Below are 12,865 nucleotides of genomic sequence, written 5' to 3' on the forward strand. Positions count from 1 at the left end.
CAATTATCAGTCCCATCTTGGCTACGGGAGGATGGAAAGAAGACCAAGTAATCTCAGAAGGCTTTCTCCACATCTGCCGTGTACAGTTACAAGTATATATGCCTTGTTTGCCTCTGTGTTTAGCCTCAGCAGCTAAGAATAGCACACTTTAAATTAAGTGCCTTGCAAAGGTATCAGGACAGCTAAGAATGCAAGCACCGGGCATCACCGTCGTTACACTAAGAAGTATCGTTAGGCGTTAGGTGGGTGCCCATTAAAACATACGGGCATCTTCTTTTCAACATCCTTTTTTCTCTGATTTATGTTCTTATTTCAAGAACTTTTTCCCTTCTTTTTAGTTGATCTGTAATTGACAGTTATTCAGATTTTGGGGCTTCTTAACTCCTAAATTCTAAGTGTCTTCGTGGACCACAACCCATTAATTTTCAGTCCCCAAACAGATTGAAACACCTGCAGGGAGCGGTGGTTCTTTCTTTGAAAAAACAGTCATGTAGTTATTACCTGTGAAAATGATGAAACATTTTTAAGAATAAATTTATAGCACATCCATTTTGTAAATCCTCTTTTTGGCTCTGTTCATATGCAGACAATCTGTGTGGATTTTCTTTGTTACTTAGTTTAAGATTCAAGTGCGTATTCAAATATGATACTCCTTTGAATACATTTTCTCTTCATGGCATAATATCTCTGGAGATGTTCCTCAGGCATCAGTATCCTCAGTGTCCTCCTTGTGAGGAGTGAGACACTGAATGTCCACCATCCACATGTGTTACTCAGATAATCATTCATTCCCTTGTTCATTCATCCTATAATTTCTTGTGAAAATCGTATCTCACAAGGTTAGCAGATGCTGGTTTTTTGGCCTAGAAGTAAACCGTAAATCTAAAGTCTAGTAAGTCATCTCTAAGAAGCACAGTCCAGGGGTTAGGATGGGCTGTTACTTGAACCATGCTTTACTTCACTTTCTCGTATACACTCCACATCCAATCTGTTGAAAATCCTACTATGTATAATTTAAGAACAGGTAGGGATTCTGACTTTCTGGGTTTCTTTGCCTTCACCACTAACCACTCTGGTCTGAGCCACCACCATCTCCCACCTGGATTAATGCTGTAACCTCCTAAGTAGTCTCCCTCCTTCTCTTTCTGCTCCTCTATGATCTGTTCCCAGCCTAGCCAGGGGACCCTGCTAAAAATGAACACAGTCATGTCCCTCTTCCATTCCTAGCCTTGAGCAGTAAATCAGAATAAAAACAAAAATCCTCACAAGGGTCTGCGGTCTGACACCTCATGACCTGGAGCGAAGTGAGAACCTCCTGACCTCTGTCTCCTCCACCCCTGGCTTACAGTTTCCCACACACTGGCCTCCTTGCCAGTCTCATAATTGTCCAGGCGTGTTCTGGCTCTTCCCTGTGTGGAATGTTCTTCCTCCAGATGTTCACGTGACACACTCCCTTGGCTCAGATGCCACCTTCTCAGTCATCCATTCCTGTCCCTGCTGCCCTGTCATCTGCCCACCGAGCTGTCCTCTTCACAGCATGAATCACCTTTTAGAATGGATTACTGTTGATTCGTTACTAATTAATTTGCTTATTTCTTATATTTTCTGCTCACAGTCTGTCTTCCACTACTAGAATGTAAACTTCACAAGGAGTTTTGGCTTCTTTCCTTGCTTATTTTTGCCTGTATCTCTTACTCTCTGCTGCATGTGCATCCCCAAGAAGAGTGTCTGGGATGTAATAGATGTTTAATAAGTTTTTGTTGAGTGAACACACTCATACTTTGACCCTCTGAGGAAGACATCCAAATAGCATATCACTGTGATTTGCAGAGTTAAAACATTGGGCAAAGAACCATGGGTGCAAAGTAATAGTAATGAAATGGAAGGCCAGAGCACCCTGAGTTCCAAAACCTCCTTTGTAGTTTTGGGCCTGGAGCAACATACTTCACCTCTGGAGTCAGACCAGTGTATACACATTACAAAAGCAAACAAGAAACAAGCCTAGTATTACAGTGCAGTGATCACTGTTTTTAGAAAGGATTTTCTCCAATTAAGTTTACTTCCTTCCAGTGGAGGTATGTAGGTCTGGTCACACCTTGAAGCAGCATGTGTGAAATATACAGGCCCCACTGGCCTTGGGATGACTTTTTCTTTCCAGTGGAACCTTCAGAACAATCTACCGAAACTTCACCTTCTCATCCCACTCCCAGCTTTCAGATTCCAGCCTTGCCATTTTCTCTGTTTCTTTTTTTTCATCAGTCATTGGTCATGTTAAATTCTTATATAATCTCAGAAGGAGGCTCAGTAGGGCCCAAGGTCATAATAAACAATTCCACCTTTGTAATGAGCTCCTTGGGAACTGGGATGTTAGTTGACATTTTCATTAATGACTCAGAAGACTTCTCTCAGACCATATATCTTACTAAGGTCTGCCTTGGTTGAGGGAAATGTTAATAGATCCAACTCTCTGCTTGGCCTTGATTGATCAGAGGACTGTCATAGCACAAGCAAGTGAGACCAGAGCAAATGTTCCCCCCAAAACAATGGATGTTTCCTGTACCTGCCACTGAATTTGTCTTCACTTGGAAAATTACCTTGGAGTGTCTTTCCTTCCGAGTTTATTACAGTAAGATGTTTCCTTACTGAAAATTAAGAAACTTTTTCCAAATAATTAATACTCAAAGTTGCATAAGATGGCCCTAGTTCTTACCAATTAAAAGGGTTTTCAGGGGGCGCCTGGGTGGCTCAGTGGGTTAAAGCCTCTGCCTTCGGCTCAGGTCATGATCCCAGGATCCTGGGATCGAGCCCCGAATTGGGCTCTCTGCTCGGCAGGGAGCCTGCTTCCTCCTCTCTCTGACTGCCTCTCTGCCTACTTGTAATCTCTGTCTGTCAAATAAATAAATAAAATCTTTAAAAATAAATAAATAAATAAAAGGGTTTTCAGGCTTGTTGTATTTTTAGAGAAAAGAGGAAAATCTTAAACAGCTACTAAATTATATCAGCCTTTATTTGGTAAACTGTTTGCAGAATTTGGAGTAGTTATTGGTTTGCTAGGTAGAGCTGCCATGACCAAGAACCATAAACCAGTAACTTGAACAGTAGAGACGTATTGTCCTCCCCGTTCTGGAGTCTGGAAGTCTGAAGAAGGCAGGAAAGGCATTAGCAGGGTAGCTTCCTTCTGAAGGCGGAGGAAAGGCTCTGTTCCAGGCCCCGCTCCCTGGCTCCTAGATGGTGTTCTATCTTTGTCTTCACATCATCTTCCCTCTACACGTGTCTGTCTCTGTATCCACATTTCCTCTTGTTATCAGGACATCAGTCATCTTGGATCACCATACTCCAGTATGATCTCATCCTAACCAACTACATCTGCAGCAACCCTGTTTCCAAACAAGTCACGTGCTCAGGTTATTGGCGGTTAGGACTTCCACATATGAACTTGGGACAGACGCAGTCACCTCAAAGCAGTACATTGCTGTCAAAATTTCCGATGTACTCTGAGGCAAAGAGCAAATGTGTGTCTTACTTTTTTTTTTTTTAACTTTCTGTGTAAAATGGAAAAACTGAAAGAAAAGCAATTTATTAAGGTGGTGGAATGTCCCCAAACCTGACAATTTTACAAAAAGACTGTTCCTTTGTTCTGTCCACTAAAACAGACATCTTCAGAGCTTTATCTTTAAACCTCAGAGTTTTCTATTCTGTGGAAGCAGAGAGTTTTACTCTCAGAGAGACTCAGAGCAAGGAAGGATGTTGGTCACGGTTATGCACCTAATACAGTCAGCCTAGTGTGCAGTTCTTCACACCACCTTTGCCACCTTCATCTCGTGTGTTTCCATCTACACTGTTGATTGCCCTTGTTAGTTACTACTCTTTTTCTGTCTGTGAAGAGTAATTGTGGCCACTCTAAAAATGAATATTATTTATCACTGGTGTTTTTTTTTTTAATGCAGAAAGCTATTTTTAAAAAATGTTAACATGCAGCCGACACATTTGCCCAAATTCCTTGTTTATATCCACAAACAGCTGTGTACTTACTGTGTGCTTATTCTCCTCTCTCATCCGAAAATCTGCCATAATGGTAGCTGGATCTAAGGCACCCCAGAGTTTCCCAGATTCTGCTTGACTCATTGCCTAAGTCAGAGTCATCACGGGGAGATACGGGCGTCTCCCATTTTCCTGCAGGCCAATTTTTCAGATGACTTAGTTTTCACTTTGCTTCCAGTCCACATTTGGTTATTGTCGATAAGAAAGCTTCATGAATCGGTAAACGTCGGCACGCATGAGCTTCTGTCTGTGCCGTTCTCGCGGTGCTGTGCAGAAGACGGCTGATAACACAGCTTCACCTGTTTGCCACACCACCACGTCTGACTGAGTCATAATCTTTTTTGTCTTTTCTTCCCATTGTAGCAAATTGATGGAGAAGCCTTTCTGCTTATGACCCAAACAGACATTGTTAAAATTATGAGCATTAAGTTGGGCCCTGCTCTCAAAATCTTCAATTCCATCCTGATGTTCAAAGCTGCAGAAAAGAACTCTCACAATGAACTTTGAAGATGGGGAATTTGGAATACCATCAGCTTTCTGCTTTAAAAGCTCATGTTTTATTCAAAGCACAAGGACAGTTATAACTCCTACGCGAGAAGTCTCCAAAACTCCGAACAGCGATACTATCTGATTATTTATATTCCTCAAGAGACAATATATACGAATCCTTATGAAAGTCCTTCGGCTTTTAACCAAGTACTGTCTAACAGCGGTCATCCTTTGGTTCTGTTCACTGAGCTAAATTTATCTTTGTACATCTTTTTGAGGCTCGGGGGTGGGGGAAAGGGGACTTCGTTAATTATTTATGGTAAAAGGGGAGGTCAGAGTAAGAACTTTTGGCATTTTGTAAACATTGTTGAATTCTCTTTCATGCACACTGTTTCTTTTTCAGTACTTTCAGAAACCTTTTTATATAATCCAAGTTCAACTGAAACCAAATTAGTCAAAACCTGGCTGAGGTTCGCCAGTGGGACTGTTACCTGTATTCATCTTGTGCCATATTTCGAATTGCAACATTATGCTAAGTATAACTTTGCAAGTCATGATATTGCCTAACTGCTTGTCATAATTTGTTGGGGCTGGACGGTGGTAAAAATTACTTTAAATCAGTGTTTTTACTTTTGCACGCATTATGAAATGTTAAAACAAATTACTTTTCACCAGCATCTTTACTATAATTACCAAAAACATGTATATAAATAATGGAATTGAAAAATAAAATATATAAATAAATTAGGTGATGTATTTGAATGGCATCAGTCTTATACATGGTGGTGCCCTGTGTATTTACAAGAGTCCAGTGGTATCAAAGGAATATGCAGTTATATTGGGGGGAGGGGGCGTTTGTAAGGATCACAATATGTGAGACGATCTCGAGCTTCTCTCTGATTGCCAATGAAGTAACTGTTGTGCTTTTCAGAGCTGAAGGGGTCATTCTGTCGACGGAAACACTAATCCATATAGAGTTCTGTCTCAGATCATCTTCCTCCAGACCCAAAGGTTTTCTTTGGGTTGGCTGAAGGGAGAGTGTATGGATTTTACTGAAAAGGTAGGGTGGGAGGGAGCAACAGTGGTCAACATAAAGCTTCCAAATGCTCACAGATCCAGGGGGGCAACTTCCCAAAGCAATTATTCAAGAACCTCCATTTTGGAAAGGTTCCTTTCTCTGTAGAATGGTTCACCTAAGTTTTATAAATGTACAGATGCACTTTAAATGAAAGCCCTTGATTACCCAGAAACAGCTAGCAGTAGTGTTTCTTTTCCAAGAATGTCTTTCCAACACAAAAGGTAAATTATTTTATCAGCCTTTGGATGTAATGTCTACTCCTAGGATGGGCCATTTATTCAAGGGCTATTATAAGAGTAGCAAGTAAGTTCGTAGCATGCTGTCTGAATTCTGGGGCAAGTTCCGCCTCTCTCCTTAGTTGCCCTCATTTTCTCGGATGTAGGACTTCCTTTGATGTCCCCCGTTGGGAGTCTACTAGCCGTCCTCTGCATTTGTCATAATTCAGAAGGGCCATGGCATCTGTAATGTCCCTTTCATTTCTTTGCATGAATCTGCTTAAATGAGTTTTTCGTTGTCGGGGTTTTTTTTTTCCTTTTTATGTTCTGTTCAGAATTTGTACATTCAAGTTGCACTTGTTATATCTGACATGAATGAAATAAAATCTTAATTGCAGATACTTTTTTTTACATATGTATGATTTTTTTTTAGAAAGCTTGTCAAACAGGCAAATGAGAGCAGGAGCAATGTCAAAGATTTGGGCATTACCTCGCTATGTAAAGAATCTGCAGGATTCAAAATTGTCAAGCTGTGTCCCAGGTGATGCAAAGAACAACAATAAATAAGTGAGTAAATAAGTAGACGCATTTTTAAAAAACTGCAAACATTGTATAAGCCAACTGGGACCTGTCTGCAGGTTGGAATATAACCAAAGGATGCCATTTTGGATTCGGTAGACTCAAACTCCAAAGAAAATAGAGTTATGTTTGTCAACAATAGGAGTATTTACCAAGGGGCAGGGCCGTGCTGGGGGCACTGGGGATGCACCATGGGAAGAGACAATAAAGCTTAAGTGAATTTGCCCTCACGGTCAGCTCATGTCTGCCATGTTGAGAGTCAAACCTCATGGCTGTGTTCCTACAACTCTACCCCTCCCTTCCCCAGCCCATAGGGACAAAGAGGCTTTCGTTGACCTTTAGCCACAGAGACTGAGTACTTCCAAGGAAAGGAATCTGTAAGAATTTAGTAAATTCCTTTGGGAAGAGGAAGAATAAAACAGATTATGGAACTAAAAAAGTGGTGGTGGGGGAGGGGGAATAAAGGGAAGTTCGTAAGGAACGAAAGGCACAGTTCAGAGAGGGGGAAAGGGAAGAAACAGAAATCATGGAATTAGGGACTAGTTCAGGTGAAATTGATAGGAACGGATTTGGTCTTCTGCCTGTCCATTGTCACTGAAGCAGGTAGTGAATGGTCATTGTAGAGGTGGGCAGCTGATCATATTGCATTTTCTAGCTCACTGACTTAAACATTTTAAAGAATAGTACTTACAGAGAAAAAGAATAGTACTTACAGAGAAAAGGGCATTAGAATGAGTATTTCCAGAGATGTATGTCATATAAATATTTTTCAATAATTCATATGAATCCCTTTCTTTGTAAACTTTTAAAAGATCGATGACGTTACCCCCAAAATGCTCATGGCATTGTGATGGAAGTATAGCACACTTAAGTCTCTTCAGTCTCTAAACCAATCTGTTCTGTCAAAACTGATAGGTTTTGTTGAAACTGTGATGATGATTATCAAGGAGCACCCCAAAACTGTAATGTTGTCATGTATCCTTATAAAATACTTGAAAAGAGTGCACTGAGTCTTGTCAAACCTAAGGACTCCTTATGTACCGTCTTTAGGAACAGAACAAATGGAATGATGGCATGGGACTCTGAGCTGGGTGGATGAGGCCATCAGGACCTGGACTTCAGAGATAGGCAACAGAGCAAGTCTAGGAAGGGGCCAAGCCAAACACTGGAAACTGGTGCCCAGAAGGCTCTGGGAGGGAAAAACCAGGTCCATATTACAGACCTAAAAAGTAGGATGATATGAGACAAGAACGGGGCCATCACTGTGTGTCAAGTGGGGGAAGCAGTGAAAGACTACACAGATCACAGGCGATCAAAACCTGGGCCAGCGAGATCAGCTAGCAGTGAGGAGCCGTCAGGAATGAAGCAGGCTTTGTTCTCAACAAATGTGGTTGAAGGAAACCAAAATGCCTGGGACCAGGCAGGTCAGCTGGAGGAAAAAGAACTGGGGAGTATGTGCATCTTCTTAAAATATTCAAGACCAAAATGTTTCCAAGCCATATTCAGACCAAAGAGGCAGCCCACAGGACACAAATGTACAGCTCCTGGGTATCGAGTCTTCCGAGGGTGCGCATATTAGGCCAAGTGTGAGGTGTGATACCCTAATCAAAGGACTTGAGTTATCTGAAGTGGAGGGTCTTTCAAAAACTAAAGCACCCTAGAAAGTGTAGCTCTGGGGGCACCTAGGAAATACAGTCAGTTAAGCACCCATCTCAAGGTTTTGGCTCAGCTTGGGATCTCAGGGTGATGAGATCAAGCCGTGCATTGGGCTCCACACTCAGTGCAGAGTCTGCTTGAGATTTTTTTTCCTTCTCCCTCTGCCCCTCCCACTTGTGTATGTGTACGCTCTCACTCAGAAAAAATAAATAATTTTTTTTTTTTAAGTGTAGCTTGGATCATTGAATTTCTTAGAACTCCAACAGCTCTTTAACATAATATTTTATTACAGAATTTCACAAAGAATTTTCAGTATCTAAGCATAAAGATAGAAGGTACTGAAATTCATTTGCATCTTTGAGACAAGACAATTTTCTAACACCTACCTCTACTATAATGCTAAGTCAAAACAATTTTTTTTTATAAAATTTTAGATGTCCCAGAGATTAATTCTGATGCAATATTTGGCATGCCATTAAGCAACTGGGTGTTGAAATCCTACTTCCTTTTCCTTTTCTTTCATAGAAGGAAAACACGGACTGTGCATATCAAAAATCAGCGTCTCTAGGAAGTTGAGGGTTTGGGACAGTCTTCTTGGACACTCAACTCCAAATACATGGAAGGCAGCAATGAGAGCAGCCAAGGCCGTAATACAGTCGTCTACCTTTGTGAGCTTCTCTTTTTCTAAATACAAAGAAAATTCGCAGACATCGACATTGAAAGGGTTCTTGACTTCTAACACGGGTGTGGAAACTTGCACCTGAAATAATAGATAATAGACTCACCACTCTGTGATGTGGATAATAGCTAAATAATAAAAGGTGCCTCAATTTAACCCTGATATTATAGTAAATGAGCTTGTCGTAGTGCAGCATATTTGTAAATATGATGAAACCGTACTTCAAAAGAGACCACCACCCTGTTTTCAAATAAATTATCATATGAAGATGTGAAACGTCAAACCCAGTGATCACTGTCATACTGCATACCTTCTCATTCACAATGACAAAAAGGCTGGGATCATCCCCAAAAACATCTGGTAGAAGCAAACATGTGGCTGTCATCTTCAGATCTGCCAAAACAAATACGCTTAAAGTCCAAGTGAAAATAAGGTTTTGCCAACTATAAGCAAAAGCCAGTCTTTAAACATGGATTTTTGTTTGTTTGTTTGTTTGTTTGTTTAGTCATTTCCTTCTACAGAGAATAAACCGGCTTTATTGCATCAGTGTTTCACAACTATTTAACCAACATTGCCATCCAATAAAAACCGGATCTCATGTTCTGCCCTCCAGGTCATGGCCGGAAGATAAGAGCCCTGTACTCTCTGTCCATCAGCTAGGAAGATTTTAGCATGCTTTACCTCGTGATGTGTATTATGACACTAACAGCTAACTAGTTCCCCTAAATATAATTTTACAGGATCAAGTGTACTTTTAATTCTGTACCTCAACTTGCCCTATTTGAAAATTTTTTTTATCCTGCATGTTGTTTCACTGAATTACTTATTTCTAAAAGAGAGCTTTTCTAATTATCCCAAATTATCCAGGTAACTGAGACCAGATTGCCCGAGACCCAGGTTTACTAACGTTTCAACATTTCTTCATCTGTGTGCTGTTTCATTTTTTCTTGCAATGCAATATTGATTGGGTTGTCCATCACTGAAAAAGAAGTCAGTATATTTTCTGAATAGGTTTCCAAAATGTGCTTTATTTTCTTATAAATATCTGTTCTCGTAAGAAGCTGGAATTCTCTGAACATCTAGGAAAAAGAAGAAAAAATCACAAGAAAAGCTAATGTATAGAATGTAAGAAGTAAATAACTCTTTAGGCTTATATTAAGCTTTGAATGCTAGTTTAAAATTTATACAAGGTATCTGAGTAGCTTTAGTGGAGGAGTAAAGACTTAAAGACAGAGGAGGGGGGAAAAATCTGAAATGAATAGGATAAATAAGATAAATAATGGACATAGCAAACTTCTATACCCATAGAATTAAAACTTTGCACAGACTCAACTAAATGAGGGTTCCAACGATATATGCGTATTTTGGCTATTCGGCTTCCAGCTAAGATTCTAGGACCTTATATTTCTTTAGGTGGTGTGCAACAAGAGGCAAAATAAGAGAACTGTTAGATCTTAGGAAGCAAAATTTTAAAAATACCTAACCATAGTGTTCGAAAGAGGACAGCTTTAGAGACAAAAGTAAGTGATGAGAAACAGGTGTAGGCAATCTGATTACAAAGTAAAAGCAAAACCAGTTTACATGTATGGGAACCCCTTTACTCAAAACCACCTTTTCCTGCCACTGACCAATTTCTCCCCGTCCGAGAATTCCACCACAACTGGAGCCTCCCCACTGTTTTTTTAATTAAACATTTTTAAATGTTAAATTCAATTAATTACATATAATGTATTATTGGTTTCAGTGGTACAGGTCTATGATTCATCAGTCTTATACCCAGTGTTCATTACGTCACATGCCCTCCTAATGTCCATTACCAGTTACTCCATCCCCCCCACTCCCCTCCCTTCCAGCAACCCTCAGTTTGTTTCCTACGATTAAGAGTCTCTTATGGTTTGTCTCCCTCTCTGTTTTCATCTTGTTTTATTTTTCCTTTCTTCCCCGGTGATCCTGTTTTGTTTCTTATATTCCACCTATCAGTGAGATCATGTGATAATTGTCTTTCACCGACTGACTTATTTCGCTAAGCATTATCCCCTCTAGTTCCATCCATGTCATTGCAAATGGCAAGATTTCATTTTTAATGGCTGCATAGTATTCCGTGTGTGTGTGTGTGTGTGTGTGTGTGTGTGTGTGTGTGTATATACCACATCTTCTTTATCTGTTCATCTGTCGGACATCTGGGCTCTTTCCATTGTTTGGCTATCATGGACACTGCTGCTATAAACACTGGGGTGCACGTGCCCCTTCAGATCACTACATTTGTATCTTTGGGGTAAATACCCAGTAGTGCAATTGCTCGATCATAGAATAACTCTATTTTCAACTTTTTGAGGAAACTCCATACTGTTTTCCAGAGTGGCTGCACCAGCATGCATTCCCACCAACAGTGTAAGAGGGTTCCCCTTTCTCCACATCCTTGCCAACATCTGTCATTTCCTGACTTGTTAATTTTAGCCATTCTGACTAGTGAGGTGGTCTTTCACTGTGGTTTTGATTTTTATTTCCCTGATGCTGAGCGAAATGGAGCACTTATTCATGTGTCTATTGGCCATTTGTACATCTTTGGAGAAATGTCTGTTCATGTCTTCTGCCCATTTCTTAAATGGGTTATTTGTTCCTTGGGTGTTGAGTTTGGTAAGTTCTTTATAGATTTTGGATACTAGCCCTTTATCTGATATGTCATTTGCAAAGATCCTCTCTCATTCTGTCAGTTGTTTTTTGGTTTTGTCAACTTTCCTTTGCTGTGCAAAACCTTTTTATCTTGATGAAGTCCCAATAGTTCATTTTTGCCTTTGTTTCCCTTGCCTTTCTCCCCACTTTTTTTTTTTTAAGATTTTTATTTATTTATTTGACAGACCAAGATCACAAGTAGGCAGAGAGACAGGCAGAGAGAGAGGAAGGGAAGCAGGCTCCCCGCTGAGCAGAGAGCCCGATGTGGGGCTCGATCCCAGGACCCTGGCATCATGACCTGAGCTGAAGGCAGAGGCTTTAACCCACTGAGCCACCCAGGTGCCCCACTTTTTTTTTTTAAGAGTGGCTTTATAAGACAATTCATCACCACTCACACTGGTAGGAATCAAAGTACTCATCGCTTTCCCTAAAACTCTGTAAAGAAGAGTTACATACTACCCATGTGGTCTCATCATTTCTTGAACATTTTGGTAGATCATCAGTTGCCCAAAGACTAGGTCCAAAAGTAGTTATCAGAAAACTGGAATGCACATTCCCATAAAGGCATGGTGGCTCTCTTATTAGGCAACCTTCAGTGGACCACTAATCGAGGTTAGTAGGGAACATGGTAAGTCCAGTGAACTCCATGTATCATCACTGTGGGGCATCTCAACAGAGAAATGGGGTATATACATATATATGTAAAAAATCAATTTGAAAATAACATTTACTGAAATGAAAACATCACCAAATAGGGAAATGCATATGGGAAAAGAAAAGTTTCATGAACTTGAAGATAGAGCAATAGAAATTATTCTGAATAACAAGAAAAAAAAAGAGGATTAAGATTAGTAACCTGTGAGACAAAACATGGAGTGTGGAGAAAGGAGCTTTTCTGTGGCTGATCATTCATGACCAGGAGTTTGGCTGAATGAGGTTTGGGGAAGGTGACACAAATAAGTAAATACATTGAGGATAATGGGTGCCAGTGGGTGCTGTTAAAGATAGTCAGAAAGTATGGAGAAGGAGTCAATTAGAATAAGCCCTCTGGTTTGGGTTGGACTTGAAGGTATAAATGCAACCTCATGGCTATATGGATATATGAACAGATATAGATTTTGTGTGTGTGTGTGTGTGTGTGTGTGTGTGTGTGTGTGTGTGTGCGTGCACACATATACACCTATGCAAAGGTATATATCCTGGCTTTGTTCTGTGAGAAATTGTAGAGCAATAATACCTCTGTAGCTATGAGTATACCTAGGGCTAAAATCTTTGTTCCTAAATATCATTCCGATTTTCTGTTCAAAGAATGTGTTTTGAGGGGAGGAGGGTGATGAATGCAGGTGGTGATGAAGGATCCATGTAAACTCTCCAGTCCAATGTCCCATGCTGGCTGCTTCTCTTCCGCCACACCTGTGCGCACAAGCTCCCTAGGCTCACAGGGCTTCACATTGG

General features: G+C 40.5%; 2 protein-coding genes across 12 annotated transcripts in view; one reads left to right on the forward strand and one right to left on the reverse strand.

Moving 5' to 3' along the window:
• Window positions 1-4,652, forward strand: part of L3MBTL3 (L3MBTL histone methyl-lysine binding protein 3) — a 111,661-nt gene extending 107,009 nt beyond the window's left edge. For all 10 annotated transcript variants that reach the window (XM_047734098.1, XM_047734101.1, XM_047734102.1 and 7 more), the window contains one exon: window positions 4,405-4,652. In XM_047734098.1, the coding sequence (XP_047590054.1) occupies window positions 4,405-4,548 (144 nt within the window). In that variant the 3' untranslated portion in view covers window positions 4,549-4,652. The remainder of the gene's footprint in view (window positions 1-4,404) is intronic.
• Window positions 4,653-8,367: 3,715 nt separating this feature from the next.
• Window positions 8,368-12,865, reverse strand: part of SAMD3 (sterile alpha motif domain containing 3) — a 59,288-nt gene continuing 54,790 nt past the window's right edge. For both annotated transcript variants that reach the window (XM_047734108.1, XM_047734109.1), the window contains 3 exons: window positions 9,645-9,816; window positions 9,048-9,130; window positions 8,368-8,818 (listed from right to left, as the gene is read on the reverse strand). In XM_047734108.1, coding sequence (XP_047590064.1) covers window positions 8,534-8,818; window positions 9,048-9,130; window positions 9,645-9,816 — 540 coding nt within the window. In that variant the 3' untranslated portion in view covers window positions 8,368-8,533. The remainder of the gene's footprint in view (window positions 8,819-9,047; window positions 9,131-9,644; window positions 9,817-12,865) is intronic.

This window comes from Lutra lutra, chromosome 6, assembly GCF_902655055.1.
Source record: "Lutra lutra chromosome 6, mLutLut1.2, whole genome shotgun sequence".
In the NCBI taxonomy this organism is placed as follows: Eukaryota; Metazoa; Chordata; class Mammalia; order Carnivora; family Mustelidae; genus Lutra; species Lutra lutra.